Source organism: Diceros bicornis, chromosome 34, assembly GCF_020826845.1.
Source record: "Diceros bicornis minor isolate mBicDic1 chromosome 34, mDicBic1.mat.cur, whole genome shotgun sequence".
Classification (NCBI taxonomy): Eukaryota; Metazoa; Chordata; class Mammalia; order Perissodactyla; family Rhinocerotidae; genus Diceros; species Diceros bicornis.
The window spans coordinates 7,946,004-7,967,052 of record NC_080773.1 but is presented as its reverse complement, the minus strand read 5'-3'; the positions used below and the strand labels follow the sequence as shown (position 1 = coordinate 7,967,052).

The 21,049-nt window shown below is 37.3% G+C and overlaps 1 protein-coding gene across 1 annotated transcript; it reads left to right on the top strand.

Moving 5' to 3' along the window:
• Nucleotides 1–3,944: 3,944 nt before the first annotated feature.
• On the top strand, nt 3,945–19,626 carry ZNF260 (zinc finger protein 260). Its single transcript, XM_058530822.1, has 3 exons — nt 3,945–4,135; nt 6,651–6,862; nt 15,096–19,626. Exon 3 carries the CDS (start codon nt 15,556–15,558, stop codon nt 16,792–16,794), a length of 1,239 nt encoding a protein of 412 aa, XP_058386805.1. The 5' UTR covers nt 3,945–4,135; nt 6,651–6,862; nt 15,096–15,555; the 3' UTR covers nt 16,795–19,626.
• Nucleotides 19,627–21,049: the final 1,423 nt, after the last annotated feature.

The window sequence follows — 21,049 nt, the reverse complement described above, 5'->3', positions numbered from 1 at the left end:
GCAGGATCTGAACCAGTGAACCCCGGGCTGCTGAAGCGGAACAGGCGAACTTACCCGCTACAGCACCGGGCCAGCCCCCGTTCTCCACTTTTTAAATCTCCCTACTTCCAATCTTGTCTGCTGTTTTCATGTTTAAAGTAACCAAAAAAGTAAGCCTTACTATTCTGAAATCTGTTTCCAATGAGTGTGTGTCTGTGTGTGGGGGGGTTCCCCCACACCACCAAGCAATTCTCCAACTCCACCTTGATGTCCTACAATTCAACTCAATTCTAACAATATCTACCTGGAGATAGCGTCAGATCCCACAGGTTAAGGGCTCAGTCTCACAAGACTACAACACCCCCACCCCACCCACTTTACACGCCAGTTGCAAGCCCAGGTTGTCATTTGTACTTCTAACCAACCAGGTATAGACTGGAGGTCCCAATAACCCCCTCCTTGGGTTCAATTAATTTGCTGGAGTGGCTCACTGAACTCAGAGAAACAAAGTTAAGAGATACACAGGGCAAGGTATGGGGAAAGGGCGTGAAGGTTCCATGCCATCTCCAAGCATGCCACTCTCCCCAAGTCTCCACATGTTCACCAACCCAGAAGCTCTCTGAACCCCGTCCTTTTGGATTTTTATGGAGGCTTCATGACATAGTCATGGTTCATTAAATCATTGGCCATTGATGATTGACTCAACCTCCAGCCCTTCTCCCCTCTAATCACAGGGTTGGGCCCCTAGCAATCAGCCCCATGCTTGAGTTACCAAAGGGCTTTCCAAAAGTCACCTCATTAACATAACAAAAGACACATTGATAGCTCTCTATACTTCTTAAATTCCAAGCGTTTTAGCAGCTCTGTGCCAGAAAAGGGGACAAAAACCAAATACATATTTCTTCTTATAAATCACAGTATCACACTTACTAAAGTTGTGATGAATAAATGAAAAGCAATAGGATACATTGGAGTATATGAGGAAGCCATCTGGTTTAAAACTAATTCGGCCTGACCTTTTTTTCCCCCGAAAGACCTGAGTGGCCTGTTGAACATGCATTGTACATCTGCTTTAAACATTTACAATGTCTCAAAGACAAGAACTGATGACCTTAAAGATAGAGACGTAGCTTCCCCCATATCAGCAGTCCTTTAAGTATAAATGTCTCTTCTCAGAAACTAAGGATTAATAACAGACCTGCTGTGTTCACTTTGTGACCACTGACCTGCCGTGCCAGCAAAGCAATCTCGTGACTGTTGTAAAAGGGATATTCCTGTCATATGTCATGTATGCTCTTTGTTCTAAGACGGTATATAACCACTCTGTACACCCCACTTCTTTGAAGAGCTTCCTTCCTTGCTCGAAAAGTTCTCCCAGGCTATAGTCCTCAATTTGGCTCATAATAAACTTACTCCAATTTTGATTTATAGATTGATTATGGATTATTTGCATTGACAGTTGTAACTGAACTTTAAATAGTTTAAGGAATTTATACTAATCACAACTAGTAATCAAGTTTAAATGCTCAAGAAAAAATGGTTACTGATACTTTGTTCAGTAGACATAGAAATTTAATAAAGTAAACCTTGAAGAAAACACAAACTACAATGAGTAACAGTGAATATCTCTCACCCCACATCAAAAGTTCTGTGTATGCTGAAGAACTCATAACCTGGCTTATTATATCCATTGGTACACCACTGCCCTCCCCTAGAGATAGAGTTAACACAGGTAATCGTAGAGAGAATAACACAAACCTAAGGCATTGTGTACATGTTTCTTCTGTGCAACCAGAAAGAAACTAAATAACTGTTATCTTTTATTAAGTACTTACTATTCTTTCCGCAATCAAATATTTACTGCGAGTCAACCATGTGCTAGCCACTGTGGTAAATGCTGAAGACTTAATTCAACAAAAAGACAAGGAGAAGCAGCCCCTGCTTTTGCAAACATCAGTCTAGTTACAAAGATGATAATTAAAATGCTACTACACATTTCCTGCATCTATAAGTAAATTCTTTTTGCTTACCAAATAACTTTCATACAACATATACAATTTAAAATCCTCTGTTCTCATTTAATATAATATTGTAAATTCTCATACCCTTCCTTTCCTAGTAAACCCATGGTCATCCGATGGCTGCTCGACGTGCAGCACCATATCCACGTTCCAGGCAGAGTGGGAAAGAAAGAGGGTCAAAAGAATACATGCCCGTTGAGCCTGCCCTGCCCCCATCCCCACAGCTTTAAACAACTAAGAGGCCAATCGAACAACTTTTGTTTACATCCATAAGGGAAGCTAGGAAACATAGTTGCTTTTTTTTCCTGTTTATTTTTCTTTCTTTAAACTGGGCATAGCGCTCCTTCAAACAAAATCAGGATTTTTATAGCAATCAAGGAGAGGATGGATATTGAGTTAGTCACACATGTAACAAAACAACGAACAGTATCTGATATTAAAATATTCTCAAAGAACTTTCAACTATGTGGGAAGTTACAGTATCACTAATAATTAAAAATATATACACATATACGTATACACGCACATATGTGGATATGTATCTACATGTTTATATATGTGTATATACGTAAAACCAAAATACTCAGCACACAAGATAAACTGAACCATTTGCCATATTAATAAGAAAAATTAGGGAGTGCAAAGAATATTTCCAAAGAGAAAAAGTAGGTTCCAGGTTACTTGATGGGTCTTTGTTAGGCGTTTCCCAAGAAAGAAAAAAACCCACGTCCTGAAATAAAGCATTTCAGGCACAAAGAGAAAATACCAAGGCACTTTAAAATGACTTCCAGATGTCACAATCATTATTTCCTCCTCCTCTGGAGATCTCTCTTGCAGAAGGATAGAGATGGGGAAGGAGACAATAGACCTTTCTTGGGGCCCAGATGACAACGTCATCTTGCTCCGCTTGCCCCTCCCCCAATCAGGGAAGGGCTATCAGAGGAGACTCGGGCTTTCATCTCAATCTCAGTGTCATAGAGAAGAGTCAGGGTCTTTACTGTCAAGGGGCAGAGCCGTCCTGTGCTCCCATATATGTGACACAGTCTCCCCACATCCACACACACCCACCACTCGACACAGTAACACCCTCAGTCACAAACTCTCCCTCCCTCCCACACTGCGCTGCACCGTCACAATCCCCACGGGGGTACAGCCACAGAAACACCGTCACAAAGCTCCCTACGCCTGTACAGATAGGAATACGTGGTCACACAGTCACAATCACACACTCACCACAGGGACACACAGCCACAGGTAACCCACACCCGCACACAGCGTCACGGACGGTCACACATTAACAATCATACCACGAGGACTCACAGTCACACCCACATAAAGCTCCTCACATCCGCACATGCTATCACACACACACAGTCAGACACAATTTCACAACAGCCCCTCCTCAGCCCGTTCCGCTCGAAGAGACTTAATACTCAGTCTCCGTTCCCGCCCCGGGCTCCCGACTTTTCACCTTCGGTCTCCCGGGATCGCGTCAGCGGCCGAGGGGAACCGCTCAGACACCACCACCTGAGTCCAGCACAGCTCTGCTCAGAGCCGCCCGCCCCGCCGTGGGGAAGCGCGGCGGGCGCGGCGCCCTCTGGGAAATGTAGTTCAGCGCCGCACTCGCGACGGACAGGATGGCGCCCATGTAGAGCCCAGCCAGAGAGATCTCGCCACCATACACCACCAGCCTCTAACCGCACCCTCGACTCTTCTGGCGCTCCTGGCGTGGCCTCGCACCGTGGCTCTTACTTGGAGTGAGCCTGGCGTGCTTGAACTGAGCTTGTTATAACCCAAGACATACCACTGACCGCTCCCAGAGGTAGAGTTAACACAGGTAGAGTGTTAACTTGAGTCCTCAGACTTGGCCTACTTACACTTCTTCCCCCACCAGGCAGACAGTCCCACAAGCTCTAGCGGAGGAAAGAAAGCGCGAAAAGCTGACTCGAACCACTAAAACTTCTGGGAAATGTAGTCTACACTCAGAAAAACATAGGACCAGCCAACATCGACTGATTCCGTCCGGTACTGAGCCCGGGATTGGCGGAGCCCAGGAGACCTCTGGGAGTGCTAGCCAGCCCAAGGAGTGCGCAGGCGCAGACTTTCTGGCTGGGCACCGTCGTCTTTGTCTGCTGGTGAGTTTGGTGTCGGCTCCGCGACGTGCACATCTGGGTGTGGGACCTGGGATTCTGGGCTCAGGATCCAGTCAGGGAGGCTCTAGGGAAGGATTCGCGGAGCTTGCGACGGGGCTGGGGAGGCCAAAGGGGGAAATTGCCTCCTGTGACGTTCGGTGTTCACAGCTTCTGTGGATGGGGGCAGGGGTACAGGAGGAAGCTGGAGATGGGTGACCGGGGATGTGAGGGGGTGTGAGAGGGTTGTAGAGTTAGAACCTGTGTGAGAAACTGTGGTTACAAGTTTGTGAGGATGGATGGCATTGTGAGCTTTGTGGGGTAGTAACCTCTCAACCTCACTTTTCTCGTTCCTAAAATAATAAGGATGCGTTTTTCAGGAGCATCGTTTTTCTGAGAGATTACAGAGGAGAAAGGCTAAGCAATTAAGCGATAAGTAAATTTTTAAGCGATTTTTATATCAAAGCAGACTCGTTGTGGAGTGGAAAAAAATCAGCATTAATTTTTTTTTTAAGAGAAAAGATTTCTAAAAAACTTATTATTGGTGTCTAGAATCCCCATAGGTTTTAACTTTTCTTAATTCTTTGGAGGAACTTTGGTGCGGCTGCTTTAGAGAAGCCCTGGACTAAGGAATAGCTTTAAGAGAGAGTTTCCACTAGTGCACACAGCGCAGAATTGGGAAGCAAGTTGTCCTGTCTGGTGCAGAAAGATGAAGGAACCAATTTAAGACACCTCAGTTTGGCAATGAGCATGGCGATCTGACTCCTAACTTGACCAGGTTTTCCCCAGACCAAATGGCCTTTGTAAATATAGTGAAACAAATTTTCTTCCAGTGTCTGAAAGACACTTTCTTTCAGTATTTTATCACACTTAACATATTTTTCAATAAAATGAAAAAGTAAAGTACCAGGGTACAAAAAGTCATATACAGAAATAATACCTTTGACATATATATATATAAAATAATCAGTAATTATAAAGACAATACTTTATTTACAATAGCAACAAATCAGATAAAACACCAAGGGATATACAAGAAATGTACAAAAAAGCTATATGAAGATTATTTTTAAATGTTAATGAAGGACCCAAAAGAAGACTTGAGTAAATGGAAATATTTATCATATTTTAGATTTTAAAAGTCTGCGAGGTATTTTGTTACCCTGAAGAAAGCAAGACACACATTTGGTGTAAAACACTATGTTTTTGAGTTAGTGCAGATGAGAATGTATATTTGTACTTGCATGAAGAAACTTTTAAAGTTTATGCAGAAAAACAGTTGTCAAGGGGGAGGGAGATGCTGCAGCTAGGGCCAGGGTAAGAATCCCATTTTTACTTGCCTGTTTTGTACATTTCCATTTTTAACTGGGATGGAGGAATTAGATTTCTGTGTTCGCGCCATTCCTTTCTGGTTGTTTATCATTGCCTCATTCTTGAATGTTTCCTTGATTTCTGTGATTCTACACTCATTTTTATAATTCCAGTCAAAACCAAAGAACAACCCCCCCACACACACACACCCCGCAACTCTGTTAGTGACTTATGTTTCTGATTGCCCCTTAACTATTAGTGTTCTTAAGTTTCTGACTTTGATCATCTTTTTTCACCTCTAAGATCTCTATGAGCAACAAAATTCCACTGCTATGGGTTCAGCTGACACAGATGACTAACAATTGTCCATTCCTGATTGACACTTGTCCTGAGCTCCTCCATCCATGTATCCAACCGCCTAGTGGACAGCTCCACCTGGAGGTTGCACAGGAACTTCAATTCTTTGTGTCTAAAATGTCTACTGATACATCCTTCCTTCTGCAGTTTGCCTCTGTCCATACCGCCTCTGTATTACCTGTTTCATCAATTCAGAGCACTGTCCAGCCAGAGTCTAAGCCTCTTACATCTGAGTAAGAAAAGAGCTTCTGAGTCAGTTTAACCCTTTTATCTGTCATACCCCATTACAAATTGGAGACTATGGTCTCTTCATTATACGTAATAAATGATAAATATATATGTTTGCTGAATCAATATATGTCCATGTAATTATAGGACCCTTATAATATTTAGTTTCTTCTAGAGTACCATAACCTAGATAAAATATTAGGCTTCTAAAATTTTTAAGAACTCTGATCCATGAATAATACCAGAATAACTTCTTTTACATTTTATCCATATCACTCATGGTTGGTGACTTCATATTTATGAGAAAAGTGTTATTAGGAGGAAAATGATATTCAAAACTATGTTCAGTCAGGAGCAAGGCTACAAGTGACACCTGCTCAAAGGTACCCGTATGGGTTGTGATTCTATAGAATTCTAGCAACTCAGTCTCATAGTTTCTCTGTATAACCTAAATTCTGAAAATAAGGTACCTTCTGTTTCCCATTTCTGAAATGTATGGAGCCTTTAAATGGCATAATGGGTTTGGCCTGAGATGCAAAATATACTCTTGTTTCCATGTGCTCACATGTATGTGTGCTCCAGCTTCCAAGCCAAAGGGTCATCATTACTTTGTTCTTTTTCCCAGGCCAGCTTCCTTGTGCAGCCCCAAGAGCTGCGGTTTCCTTATCCTTCAAAACCTCTGAGGGTCCTAAGCTTTCAGCCTGAGTTCTGGGATGCTGCTTTGACCCTCAACAGTAATGTCTCAGTCCTGTGGCACTATTTAGAAGTTTAGTCACCAGTTCAAACAAGAAGAGCAATGGATGACTGAGGAAGAAATGTAAAGGAGGTGTTCCCCAGGTGAGTAAATAAGACCTCAGCAGGTGTGAATGGGATAAAGGCTCATTACAGTTATTCAGTGAGTTTACAACCTCTGAAATTTTTTTTTGAGGAGATTTTCTTAACAGCCCATGTTTTTGGAGTGACAATTGCTGGAAATTCTTTAGATATCTAAATAACATTTCTAGATACTCTTCCTGAATTGGTGCTCTTCTTTTCTCAGATTCTGGAGGACTGCTTGCCCCTCTAACTTCTATTCTGGATGCCAGCCTCTCTTCCTCATTTGCAGTCTCAATTTTATGATTTTTACAGCCTAAATTTCCTGTTTGTCCTCCCTTTCACTAACATTCTCTATTTTTTACTTCTCCCTGTATGCCTAGGCTCATTTCCTTAAGCATTCCATCCTTCTTGCCAAGGGTTATCGATGTGTAATCTTTCAAAAACAGGCATATAGATTCTGTAAAATTTAACTTTCTATCATTTCTCCTTCCTTCGATTGTTATATACCTCAGAGTTGAATTTTACCCTCTTATTCTTATTTCCTATTGTCTTCTTCCCTCCAGCTATCATAGTTCAGTATTTCTGTACCTCCTGCTTTTTAACAATATTACAGCCTTGGAAATTAGTGCTGACTTCCTACTAGTTCACCTCCCTGTTACTTTTAAAGAGAAATAATACTAGTATTTTTAAAATTTAATACATACACTTGACAGACGATTAAAATAATGGGTATATCTCCTCATTCCTGGCCCTCAGTTCTCCATTTCTGTTCCCTAGATGCAGCCACTATCAACAGTTATGCTTCTAAATGTTTTTAAGAGTATACAAGGAGGCTTCCAGGCAGAGCAATGACATGATTTGGCTATGACAAGATTACTGTCGCTGCTGGGTTGAGAAGAGTTATAAAGAGGCAAAGGCAAAAGTAGGAAGAACAGTGAAGGGCCCATTAAATAATCCAGGCAAGACGTGATGTGGCTTAGACCTTGGTGATCCCAATGAGGATTGTGAGAAATGGCCAGATGCTGGGCATATTTTGAAGATAAAGCCAACACGATGTGAAGATACAGTGGATGGTGGATGTGTGATCTGAGAGAAAGTGTCAAGGCTTGAACAACTGGGAGAATGAGGTTGCTATTTAAAGAGAGAAGAAGAATTTGGGAGTTGGTTTTGGAGAGCAAGAGGTTGGTTTGGGGCGGGATACATTAGATCCACATAGACCCCCAAGTGGAGATTTTGGGTAGCCAGTTGGATATGTGAATCAGCTGTTGAGGAGAGAGGTCCAGGGTGTTAAATATAAATCAAAATGCTCAAATGTAAAGCAAACTCTTAACTGTGTTCTGTGTAAATGGTGTAAAAGGGCTTGGCAAACTACATCCTACTATGTGTTTTTGTAAAGAGTTTTACTGAAATACGGCCACCTTTCTTATCTCCTTGTCCATTCATTTTCTTCTTGTCTGTGATCACTTTCATGCTCCAGTGCCTTAGCTGAGTAGGCATCTGCAGAGACATGATATGTAAACAATGAGGCATGACTAAAAATTTTGTCAGTCATGGTAAAACTAAGTGACTACAATAAACCCCAAAATGTACTGGTTTAAGGGATGTAGGAATTGATTTTTTGGCCACATAACAGTTAGGTGGTGAGTAGTCAAGATTTGTACAGTAGCTTTGGTCTTTGTGGTCCTGTAAGGATTCAGATTTCTTCCAGGTTTTCTCTTTTTCATTTAGTTGTGGTCAGAGCTGGATCAACAATGCATCCTGGTTCTAGCTAGGTAGAGGAGGGAGGAAGCACCACTTTAGGGCAGGAAGTCAGTAAACTTCTTCTGTAAAGGGCCGGATGGTCAATACTTTAGGCTTTGTAGGCTGTAGGATCTCTGTTGCAACTACTCAACCCAGGCATTCTAGCACAAAAGTAGTTTGCTTGACGTTCAAGCATTTCGATTTATATTCTGAAAATATTTTTTAAACCAAAAGATAAATGCTGTTGAAAGGACCATTTTGCCTGGTATTGAGATGATGTTGCCTAGTTCAGTTCAGGACTATCATTTTACAGTATGAAAAATTCAATTCTGATAAGTATGTGTGAAGGATGTTGATGTAATCCCTAAAAAAATATGAAGGGCTTTAATTACCAAGGAGATGTAATTTTTATGCTTTCTTTTGGCTTATTAGGAGTATAGTAGCTTAAGTCCCCATCTGTTATACATCATTCTTTTGCAAATTTAATGATTTTAAGAATTAATTGGAAAATTTAAAATAAATAGTACTACTGTATTTGTTAAAAGTTTAGTAAAATCCACGTGTTAAGCCATCTATGCCTTGGGCTTTGGGGTGATGAAAGGCCTTAACAATTGTCTCTATTTTTTTCTATGTTTATTTTTCTCTTTAGGTTTTCTATCTTTTCTGGTCTCATTTTTCATAGATTATGTTTGCCAGGTTTTCAAATTTATTTGCACAGGATTGAGCAAAATACAGTAGTCCCCCAACTCATCTGCAGGCGATACATTTCAAAACCCCCAGTGGATGCTTGAAACTGAAAATAGTACTGAACCTTACTGTAGCCCCCTCTTATCGGTGGTTTCAGTTCGGACCACAATTGACCGCGGGTAACTGAAACAGCTGACAGCAAAACCCCGGATAAGGGAGGACTACTATACTCTCTGCAGTCCTTATTTTCTATCTATGGTTATTTCCAGTTTAATCATTTTTTATTTTTGTAATTTTGCTTTTATTCCTTTTTAGTTTTTTCTCTAAGAATCAACTCATGAATTTATTATTATTTCTATTTGTCTGTTTTTTAATACATTAATTTCTTTTATCTTTACTAAATTTTTCTGTTTTTCTTATGTTTACTTTTCCTTATTGTAATTCCTTAGTTTGAATGCTTACTTTATCATTATTATTTCTTTTTTAAATAATGTAAACATTTATGCTATAAGCAGTTGTTCAAGTGAGTCCTATAGGTTCTATTATACATTGTTTTCTGAATAATATTTCTGAATATTCTGCAATTTATGCTACTTTTCTCTTTGACCAAAGAGTTTGTTTAAGCCAGTAGATTTTGAAATCTACAAGTGAAAGATTTTTGTTTTTCTAATATATGTAATTTTTTTTTTTAGTCAGAGTATTTTGTCTGTTCTTTTCTACTTTGTGGAGTGTTTCAGGTTTTATAAGCCTACTCTATGGGCTGATTTTGAGACACTTCTTTTGAGCATTTAAAAAGGTGGTTTACTATCTATTTTTAAGATACAGAAAAAACTGATTAGCTCTACATTATAAATTAGTATATATTTTTATTTTATGTTCCTATTTTTAATATATTCTCATATTTTATGTATTTGATCTTATAGGTTGAGAGAAGTAGTCTTCTCAGTTACTAATGTGTTTTGTTTTTTTGGTGAGGAAGATTGTCCCTGAGCTAACATCTGTGCCAGTCTTCCTCTATTTTGCATATGGGATGCTGCCACAGCATATCTTGATGAGCAGTGTGTAGGTCCACACCCAGGATGTGAGCCCACGAGCCCCAGGCTGCCAAAGCAGAGCACATGAACTTAACCACCATACTACCAGGACAGCCCCTACTAATGTGTTTTTATATCTTGGATTTCTATAGTTTATGTATTCATGATTATCTTCTTTATCTTTATTCCTTATTTTCAGCATTTCTGATATACATTGTTTTAGATGCGTTTCTTGTATATATAGAGTTTATGTGGGTTTTGCTCTATCAGTTGTTAAACTTTAGCATGCCTCAGAATCACCTGGAGGGCTTGTTAAATACAGACTGCTGGGCCCCACCCACAGATTTTCTGATTCAGGAGGTCTGGGTTGGGGCCTGAGAATTTTCTGTATGAGCCTATCATAGTCCTTTTCTTTTAATAGCTGTGTTTATTCTAGTTGCATTTATTGACAGAAACAATATGGTTGGTATTACAATATGGTTGGTATTGGTTCTCTTATTTAATATTATGCCTTCTGTTTTAAATTCTGCTTCGTTTTTTTATCTTTTACTATAGGATTTTTTATTTCTTTGAGTGTATGTGCCTTTCCTTCTGAAAATTTGGAAAGTTGGTACTTTTTTCTTTCTCTTTGTTGCCTTTATATTCTTAAGTTTCTTAGTCTTCATCCTTGATTTCTTTGGACAATGTCTATTTACTCCTTACCAGGGATGATGTACATTTTATACATTAGTATATTTTCAGTCTTCCTCTTCTCTTTACCACACAGTTGGTGATTGTGATTATTACTCCAGCTTGAAATAGTATCAGTTGCCCCCTTTTTACCTCTCCCTTCATGTATATGAAATTCTTTGCATCTTTGTCTTTGATTGTGCAGTGATCCATCTATCAAAGTCCTATCCATTGTTTAACTGTGAGCTTCTTTTTTTTTTTTTCTTTTTTCAGTGAGGAAGATCAGCCCTGAGCTAACATCTGATGCCAATCCTCCTCTTTTTTTCTGAGGAAGACTGGCCCTGGGCTAGCATCCATGCCCATCTTCCTCTACTTTATATGGGACGCCGCCACAGCATGGCTTGACAAGCGGTGCATCGGTGCACACCTGGGATCTGAACTTGGGAACCCTCGGCTGCCTCCACACACTTAACCTCTGCACCACGAGGCTGGCCCTGTGAGCTTCGTTTTTATTAAAATATGTCTGTCACTTCGAGCCCAGTCTCTCCAATCTCTGTACTCCCATCCCATATTGTAGCTTCCAGAGTAACTCGGATCCTAAGTATATACTCTGTTATATTTGTATTTTTTCACTTTGATGTCTAAGACATACATTGAAACTCATTGAGAGAAAGCCCCTTATTTTATCCTTCTTGTCTGCAGTCTTGAGCGTAAACAAGATGATTATTAAGTAATTCATGATTGTTTTAGAACTTCAGTGTGGAAAGATTTCCTTTTTCAGCTTTATTGAGGTAGAATTCACATAAAATAAAAGTCACCTCCTTTAGGTATATTATTTGATAAATTTTGGTAATTGTGTATAGTCATATAGCCAAAACCAAAATCCAGATATGGAACAGTTCCTTGTGCCCTTTTGCCCACACCCCTCTCCCATCCATGATGACCACTAATCTGCTTTCTGTCACTATAGCTTTGCCTCTTCTAGAATTTCATATGAATGTAGTCATACAGTGCATAAGCTTTTGCACTTAATCTCTTTGACTTAGTTTTACATTTTGAGACTAATTCATTTGAGACTGTGTATATTAATATTTCCTTCCTTTTTATTGCTGATTATTATTACATAGCACGGACATAATTTGTCTATTCACCAGTTGATAGAGATTTGGATTATTTCCATTTTTTGGCTATTATGAATAATGCTGTTATGAACATTCACATACTAATCTTTGTGAATACATATATTCATTTTTGTTGAATAAATGCCCAGGAGTGAGATTGCTGGGTAGAATAGTAAGTGTATATTTAACTTTATAAAACGATCTCAAATTCTTTTCCAGAATGGCTGTATGTACCATTTTTCATTCCCACCAACAACGTATGAGAGTTACAGTTGCTTCACACTCTCATACTTGGATTGGCAGTCCTTTTAACTTTAGCCATTTTAATGGGTGTGTAGTGTATCTCATTGGGTTTTAATATGCATTTCCTGATTACTAGTTAAGATGAACTTGTTCTGATGTGCTTATTGGCCATTCATATATTTTATTTTGTGAAGTGTCTATTCTAGTCATTTGCCCAGTTTAAAAACTAGATCATTTATCTTTTTGTTACTGGGTTTCAAGAGTTCTGTATGTTTTGGATGCAAGCCCTTTATTAGTTTCTCCTAATGTGGCTTTCCCTTTTTTTCTTAACTGTGTTTTTTGAAGGGGTTAGTTTTTAATTTTGATGAAGTCTACTTTACCCTTTTTTCTTTCATATTGATAGTTTTAACACTTATGTTGAGGCCTGTGATTCCTTTTGAGTGAATTTTTGCTTATGGCATGGGTAAGGGTTGAGGTATTTTTTTTCTAATTATGGAAATTATAGCTTTGATATGAGTGATAGCATATTACCAGAGTCAGTTCTTGCAATGATTTATAAGAAACTGAGGATAAAGCTTTAAGAGGGACAGATCAGAATAATGTTGAAGGTTTCCAGCTAGTGGATGCAAAGCAATTATAAAAGAAAGGATTTAGAGAGAGGCCAAGAAAAGGGCTCTTCACAAGAGAAGAGCTTGGGTGCCAGTATATCAGGCATAATGAAAGAAGAAAAAGAAATGAAAACTGAAATTGATTGCAATGACAGTTTCTGTATCCAGAAACGATGGTATCAATCATCAAAACACTCCAGTAAATCAGATTTGCAAGCAAAGATGGTTGTTTTCTGGCCTATTTTCTTTCATGAAATATATGTGTATTTTGCTGTTTAGCCCGTGTGAAACTCAATTGCAACTAGATAAAAAGAGCACTCTCATAGTATTATACACTTACAGATTGGTTCAAGTTAAAAGACCCAAATCTTCAGGGACAGTTCTGTAGGTACAATGAATAGGGACTTTTTAAAAGTCAAATAGGATTATAGCAATGCTTGCTCCATCCTTCCTTACCTGCAGTTGCTACACCATGTAGGCAACCACTTGCAACTCATTTAACTGTGTCTACTGGTGTTTATTCCCACATTTTATACAGCTGTTTTGCCTATCTTTGATTTAATCAATTTTAAGCATTATCAACATGCTAATATGAAAGATGGGGTTTAGAAAATTTCCTGCATTCATTTTTCTTCATATTTTCTCTAGAATTCCTTTAGTAGATGTTGAACCTTCTGTATTCCTCTACTAATTTTCCAATTATTCCTCTCTAGCCCTTCTCCCTCCCTTCTTCCATTCTTCTTTTTTTAATTCTAGGATATTTCCTGGAATTTTTTTGCCCAACCTATTGAATTTTTAAGGTCAACATCATATTGTTTATTTCCAAAAGCACTTCTTTGTAGAACCCTGTTAATATTTCATTACTATATAATCTCTTAGCTTTCTGTGATACTAATTATAGTATTGTATGTATGTGTTTTCTGTTCCTTGCCTTGTTTTATCTTTTTGTTTTGAACTATCTTTCATGTTAGAGCTTTCATCAAATTTCTGTGATCTTTAGCTCTACCTTATTACTTAACATTGAAGTATCAGAGAGATTACTGTAATCTCTGTGTACATGGATGGGGCTTGTAAAATGGTGGGCTTCACTATGCAACATTCAGTCAGATATCTAGGTGCTTCTTTTATATGACTCCAAATGTCAGTTACTATATTCGTTCTCATGGTCTTCTCATTTTTTCGGAAAAGAACCCTTCCATCATCTGACACTTGGCAACCACCAGCCTTCCTGGAGTCCAGCAGTAGAAAGGGGTTGGGACCCTATTCTATATATAAACTTTTTCTCATTCCCTTTTCACTGTGGTACTCTCATCTATTTTGCCTGTCATCAGTAGATTTGGAGCCCCTTGGTTATACTTTGTCTGGATAATAAATTCATATTTCCTTACAGCTAGGAGAGTTGCGGGCATCAGCTGCTCCTTTTATAATCATTTTTTAAGCCCCACCTTCCACTTTCACACATTTTCTCCAGTTACACAGTCTTTCTGTTGACAGCTGTGTCACAAATTTCCTTGCTTCTAGTTGGGATCCTCATCTGCTGGCTTTTTGTTTGAGCCGCTCAGTTCTTCTGTTCATTTACAGTCTTTTATTTGCTTTCCTTTCAAAATTTCTTAATACTTTTCATCCACTGATGTCTCCTCAACCTTTTAGTTTTTATGAATATATGCCCCCTTCATCCCCTTACTGCCGTTTTAATGGAGTTTAAGATGTAGAAATAAATATCTTATTTAGCTACACAGCCTCTTTAATAATCCTTCTATTCATTTTATTTTTTATCCCTTCATCCTAGGCTCTCCCAATTTTATGTATTTGTCTTTGCATCCTGTTTGTTACTTGTTCTTTGTGTTTTCTCTTATTTTGCTGATTTATGAATTGTACAAGGTTACGTTTAAAAGCAGTTTAAGCTACATGCACCCATGAATGTTATTTGTATTTGAGCTTTCTTTTATACTGGTAGACTAGGTTTGAAATAAAGAGTCTATTTTACAAGAGCACATTTCTGAAATTTTATTAATAGTGGAGAAATTCACAATTGTTAATGATATTGATAATGACAATAGCTCCTTTATTGAATGTTTACTACATGCCAGGCACTAAATATTTTACAGTTATTAACTCTTTTTAATGATGATTTTTTTGTACTTCCTTTTAGAAAAGACCTGGAAATTTATAAATAGATAAAGACAACCTGAAAGACTTGTGAGTTAAGTCTCATCTTTCTCTGTGAAAACACAGCCAATGAAAAACTCAGAAAACCTATGAAACAGAAAAATATTTCCTTTGAGCACAGAAATCAGTTCTTTAAGACTACACCTCTATGTATGGGACTGAGTTTAAAAGAGTTTGGAACATAATTTATACTTAAATATGAGAGAAACTGTCTAAGAAAGAACCATTAGGTATATAATGAGGGTGCTATATTTCATCCCATTTTGTAATCATCTAAACTCAGGATAACCAGTGTGAAAAAGTCATTATAAATTCAACTTCATTATATACCTGAGAATTAATTTTGGAGAGAAACCGTATGAATTCAGTGATATGGAAAAGCTTTCATCCATGTCACATGTCAATATATACTAAGGAATTATTATTGGAGAAAATATCTGTACATGATAAGAATGTTGGAAAGCCTTCAGCCTGAATCAGATCTCCTTCAGCATGATGAAATTCATACTAGAGAGAAACTTTTTGAATGTAATGAATGTGGAAAAACGTTTAGCCTGAAGCCAGACTTCATAGAGCATAAGAAAATGCATACTGGAGAGAAATCACATGAATGTACTGAATGTGGTAAAGTGTTCTCTCGAGTCTCATCCCTTACTCTACATTTGAGAAGTCATACAGGAAAGAAACCATATAAATGTAATAAATGTGGAAAAGCCTTCAGCCAGAAGGGAAACTTCCTTTCTCATCAGAAACATCACATTGGAGAGAAACCTTATGAATGTGGGAAAGCTTCTATTCAGATGCCAAACCTCATTAAACACCAGAGAAATCATACTGAAAACAAACCCTATGCATGTAAGGAATGTGGGAAAGTGTTCAGTGGCAAATCATATCTCACTGAGCATGAGAAAATTCATACAGGAGAGAAACCCTTTGAATGTAATCAGTGTGGAAGAGCCTTCAGCCAGAAGCAATACCTCATTAAACATCAGAATATCCATAGTGGAAAGAAACCCTTTAAATGTAATGAGTGTGGAAAAGCCTTTAGCCAAAAGGAAAACCTCATTATCCATCAAAGAATACATACTGGAGAGAAACCTTATGAATGTAAAGGATGTGGGAAAGCTTTCATTCAGAAGTCAAGCCTCATTAGACACCAGAGAAGTCATACAGGAGAGAAACCCTATATATGTAAGGAATGTGGAAAAGCATTCAGTGGCAAATCAAATCTCACTGAGCATGAGAAAATTCATATTGGAGAGAAACCCTATAAATGTAATGAATGTGGAACAATCTTTAGGCAGAAGCAATACCTCATTAAACATCACAATATTCATACAGGAGAAAAACCCTATGAATGTAATAAATGTGGAAAAGCCTTCTCTCGAATTACATCCCTTATTGTACATGTGAGAATTCATACAGGTGATAAACCTTATGAATGTAAAATATGTGGGAAAGCCTTCTGTCAAAGCTCATCTCTTACTGTGCATATGAGAAGCCATACAGGGGAGAAGCCCTATGGTTGTAATGAATGTGGGAAAGCTTTCTCTCAGTTCTCAACTCTTGCTCTACATATGAGAATCCATACTGGAGAAAAACCTTATCAGTGTAGTGAATGTGGGAAAGCTTTTAGCCAGAAGTCACATCATATTAGACACCAGAGAATTCATACTCATTAAAGCTCTATGAATGCCTTGAATTTAGGAAAACTTTCAACAGAATTCATACTTAGTAGTATATCAGAAAATTCATTTTACAGTAAAGTGATGTGAATGTGGAAAATCCTTCAGCAACAACTCAAACCTTAAAATACTGAGAATTTTAATAATAAGTATCATAGTATCGTGAAAACCTATAGCCACAGAACCCCCACAACAAACATTGTTAATGCTGTACTCTTAGGAACATTCTCATTGAAGTAAGGATCCAGTCATGGACAATAATCAACATGGTTCTGGAAGGCCTACCTGATGCGTTAAGACAAAGATATGAGAGGTATAAAGATTTGAAGTTGAGACAAAATTGTCATTTTTTCTTATGTTTTGCTGCATATATAATCATCAAAATTATTTCCTCTTGATTCAGTCATAGAAAATAGATCGTGACAGAATATTATATCCACAAACATGCATGTCTTTATGGGGAATTGGTAATTGAGAGGGGTGGTATCAGAAATCAGTAGGGAAATCATGGATGATTTAAAAAATGGTCTCAGGGTAATTGACACTTCATATGGGAAAATATTAGATCTTTGCTCTTTCCTACATTAAAATATTTATTATGAAATCCAAAAGTATTGAATACTGGAATCAAAAAGTAAAACTTAAACATAAGAATTTTATGGGAGAATGTTTTTAAAACCTTGGATTAGGAAAAATATTCTAAAGTATATTCCAGAATACCCACTCTTGAGTATATATATATATACCCAAGAAACTGATACATGTACCCAGGGAGTCATATGAATTATATTAGCATGAATTATATTAGCAAAAAATTGGAAACAAATGTCTGCTGCTTGTGAAATGGATGAGTAAAATGTAGTAGAGGCACACAGTAGAATATTCTCTAGCAGTTGAGTATAACAAATTATATGTATTAACAGAAAGATGTGAAAAATTAAGTAGATTGAAGAAAAATGAAGTGATGAATATATTATGATAACTTGTGTGGATTAATTAAATCAACACTAACCAACACTAGTATTAAGCATTGGTTATGTATGAACATTTTTATGTAAAACCATGAAGAATGGATTGGAATGATATACACTCTATTCCCAAAAATGGCTGCCGCTAGAAAGAAAGGCAGTAGAAATGAAATGGGACCAAGCATGGAAGTTAAAGAATGCTTTTTTGTATCTAAATATCTATCATTAAAAAGAAATAAAGATTACAAGTAAATATAACAAAAAGTTAGTTAATTCCAGGTTGTGGTAATATATGTGTTTATTCTATTGTTGGTGCTATTTCTTCTAAACTTCTGAAAATTAAAAAAGAGATAGGAGTAGGGAAGCTATACTGGAAGTGCATGTTATAATGGACTCACATTCTCGGTCACATGTTAATATTTTTTGGAAAATATTTCTGAAATCATAGTTTTATTATAAATTATGAAATAATTTGTAATTGAGATGGTAGATTAACAAATACAATTATTTAAATTTACTCTCATATCACATCACTAATTTGTATGTGGTCTCTACTCAGAAGTTATAGCATGATTTTGCAACAGGTTGGTGGGATCACACATTTAAGGATCAAATGAATTTAATAGTACATGCACAGACTTGGTAGGAAGAATTAGTTTTTACTGAAACATCAGAAATTTTAATAACTCCACATAACCAGTATTGGCATTAGAAATTAGACATTTTTAAATGAGGAAACCATGTTACTCTTAAATTTTTTTTATATGCCTCTAAGTGAAACATCAACTCTTGCATTTCAGCTTCAATTTTAACCTCAGACTAGTTTTTTTCTCTATTCTACCAGACACACATCAGTCAATCTCCCTTTCTTGTTTGTTTCCTTGTAAAAAAGTGCAAAAAGGGACATCACAGACCCTAACAGGATTCTTTCATTTGAAACAAATGTTTTTGAGTATTTTTGTTTACTTGATCCCTTTCCTCAATAACTTCTCATATAGAAAGATGTTAGTACTTTTTTGAATAGTGATAAAGATGAGTATGCAACATTTAAACCTTAGGCTGATTTCAACTATATTTCCTTTAAACTCAAAATAATGACATGCTAATATAACTATAGCACTGTACTGCTTGTTATTAGCTTTTTTAAAGGTTGGTCTTGAGATAAGATTAGAAATGCCAGGGGTTGATTTTCTGAGGTAATGTACCTAAATAACATACATGTGTACCTACATAAATCTAAATTGTCCTCTTTTCTTCCATTCCTCATGAATCATTCTCTCATATTCCTTAAGTGTCCTGCCCGTGTGCTTGTGTGGCTTTGAAGTCACCAGAGCAACTAGGAACTCTAATTCAGACCAAACTAGGACCACATTTTGGTACCTATAGTTGTCCAGTGCCAAGCCGCAGCAACGTGAATGATTGTGATGGTCAGACAGAGTAAGATGAGCAATCACTGCACAATATTCTGAGAGACCAGGTACTGTAAATTTATTCAGCCATTCCCCTATTGATTCAATTTCTTGCTAGTCATTTGCCACCACAAACAACACTACAGTAAACACCCTTATAGTCAGCCCTTACATTTCAGGTATTTTTATTTCTGGGGGATAGATTACAGGCAAGAGATTGCTAGATCAAAGGATATATGCTATTTTTAAAATTTTAATAGATGCTATCAGTCATTTTCAAAAACATAAGTTTTCTCTAGCCCTGCAATAGATGGTAGTATACTATTTAAATTCATGCTTTTCTGATGAGTATAAACCATACCTGCTCCTAGATTTGCTTCTTTGTAAATTTTCATAGCCCATTTTCCTATTGGATTATCTTTTTGTCAATTTTGAAACCTCTTTATATATTAGACATTAGGAAATTAACTTTTGTCATAAAAAATGATTTTTTCCATAAAAATATATTCAAATTTCTATATAACCAAATATGTATTAATTTTTTCTAAGCTTATGGATTGGTGAAAAAGATTTTAATCTCTAGATTATATTTATTTCTTAGGTTTTCTTCCAAATTGTTTATTGTTTCCTTTTTTCAATATGTAAATATTTAATCCATCTAGAATTTAATTTTTAATGTTATAAAATGAGAGTTCATTGTTATTTTCTTCCAGATAGGTTTCTGGTTGTACAAGCACAATTTGTTAAAATAATCCATCTGTTCAGCAGCCAGTCACAGCTCTGACGGAAATCTGCATGTCTACCAGCAGCAGTCAGAGATTTGAGCTGGCAGTCAAAAAAACAGAATAGGCTGTAACTCAGCATTAGGTTTATTATTAGCTTTATCCGGATGAGAAAACAACTTGCACAGCATGTTCATCAGACAGTCCTGCAACTGTCCAAGCAAGCACAGCTTCCGGGGTCTCAGCACTGCACAGGGGAGAAGAGGTCAGACTGGGTGTGGTTCACCTCAGCGCTGGAAAAGATTAACACTCTCATCCAGGACATTTTACAATAATCCACCACTATGTCTGCATGGTGTGCCACCATCACGTGGAGCACGCTCAGTTGTAAGACATATCCACTTAAGCGCAGGGAAGCCACTGCCTTGGTTTCCCAAGACATGGTGCTTTACTCCCAGGCTATCAATGTCTACATGCCAGTTCACAGCTCACCCCATCCAGATACAGGCTACAAATGATGAATTTAGAGTGGTACTTTCTTTAAGGAAACTGTGGTAGAAAGGCAGATCTAAGGTCATCTCTCCAGACAGGAGTCAGTGAGAAAGGCCTCTTCTTAATCCTTTATTGATACCATCCTTTTCCTATTCAACTGAGACTTTGCTATGTAGTCCTTTAACCATAAGATCTTTTCCTTATTCAAATGAACTGCCTTGTATTTTCATTTATACCAAGACCTGTTTCTATATTCTCTTGTTCCACTAATCTATTTTTCTGTTCCTATACTAATACCATATTAACTGATAACATTAATTTAATATTAGCCTTATTGTATTTTGATACTGCATAATAGAGCAAATCCCCTTGCTGATTTTCAGTTTTATTGGCTAATCTAATTCTGTTTCTATGTAAATGAAGGTCATTTTCTCAAATTACAAAAACAAAAACTCTGGTTTTCTAATTGGAATTGCATTAAATTTATACATCTATTTTCGGAGAAATGACATTTATGATATTGTCTTTCTGCCCCAAAACATAATATGCCTTTGCATTTGTTAGATTATTATTCATGTCATTTAGCATGAGGATTCTGAACAACGTAATTTGAAGCCCATCCCCGTTTAATACCATTATATTCAAGAAAGGTTTATTAGTT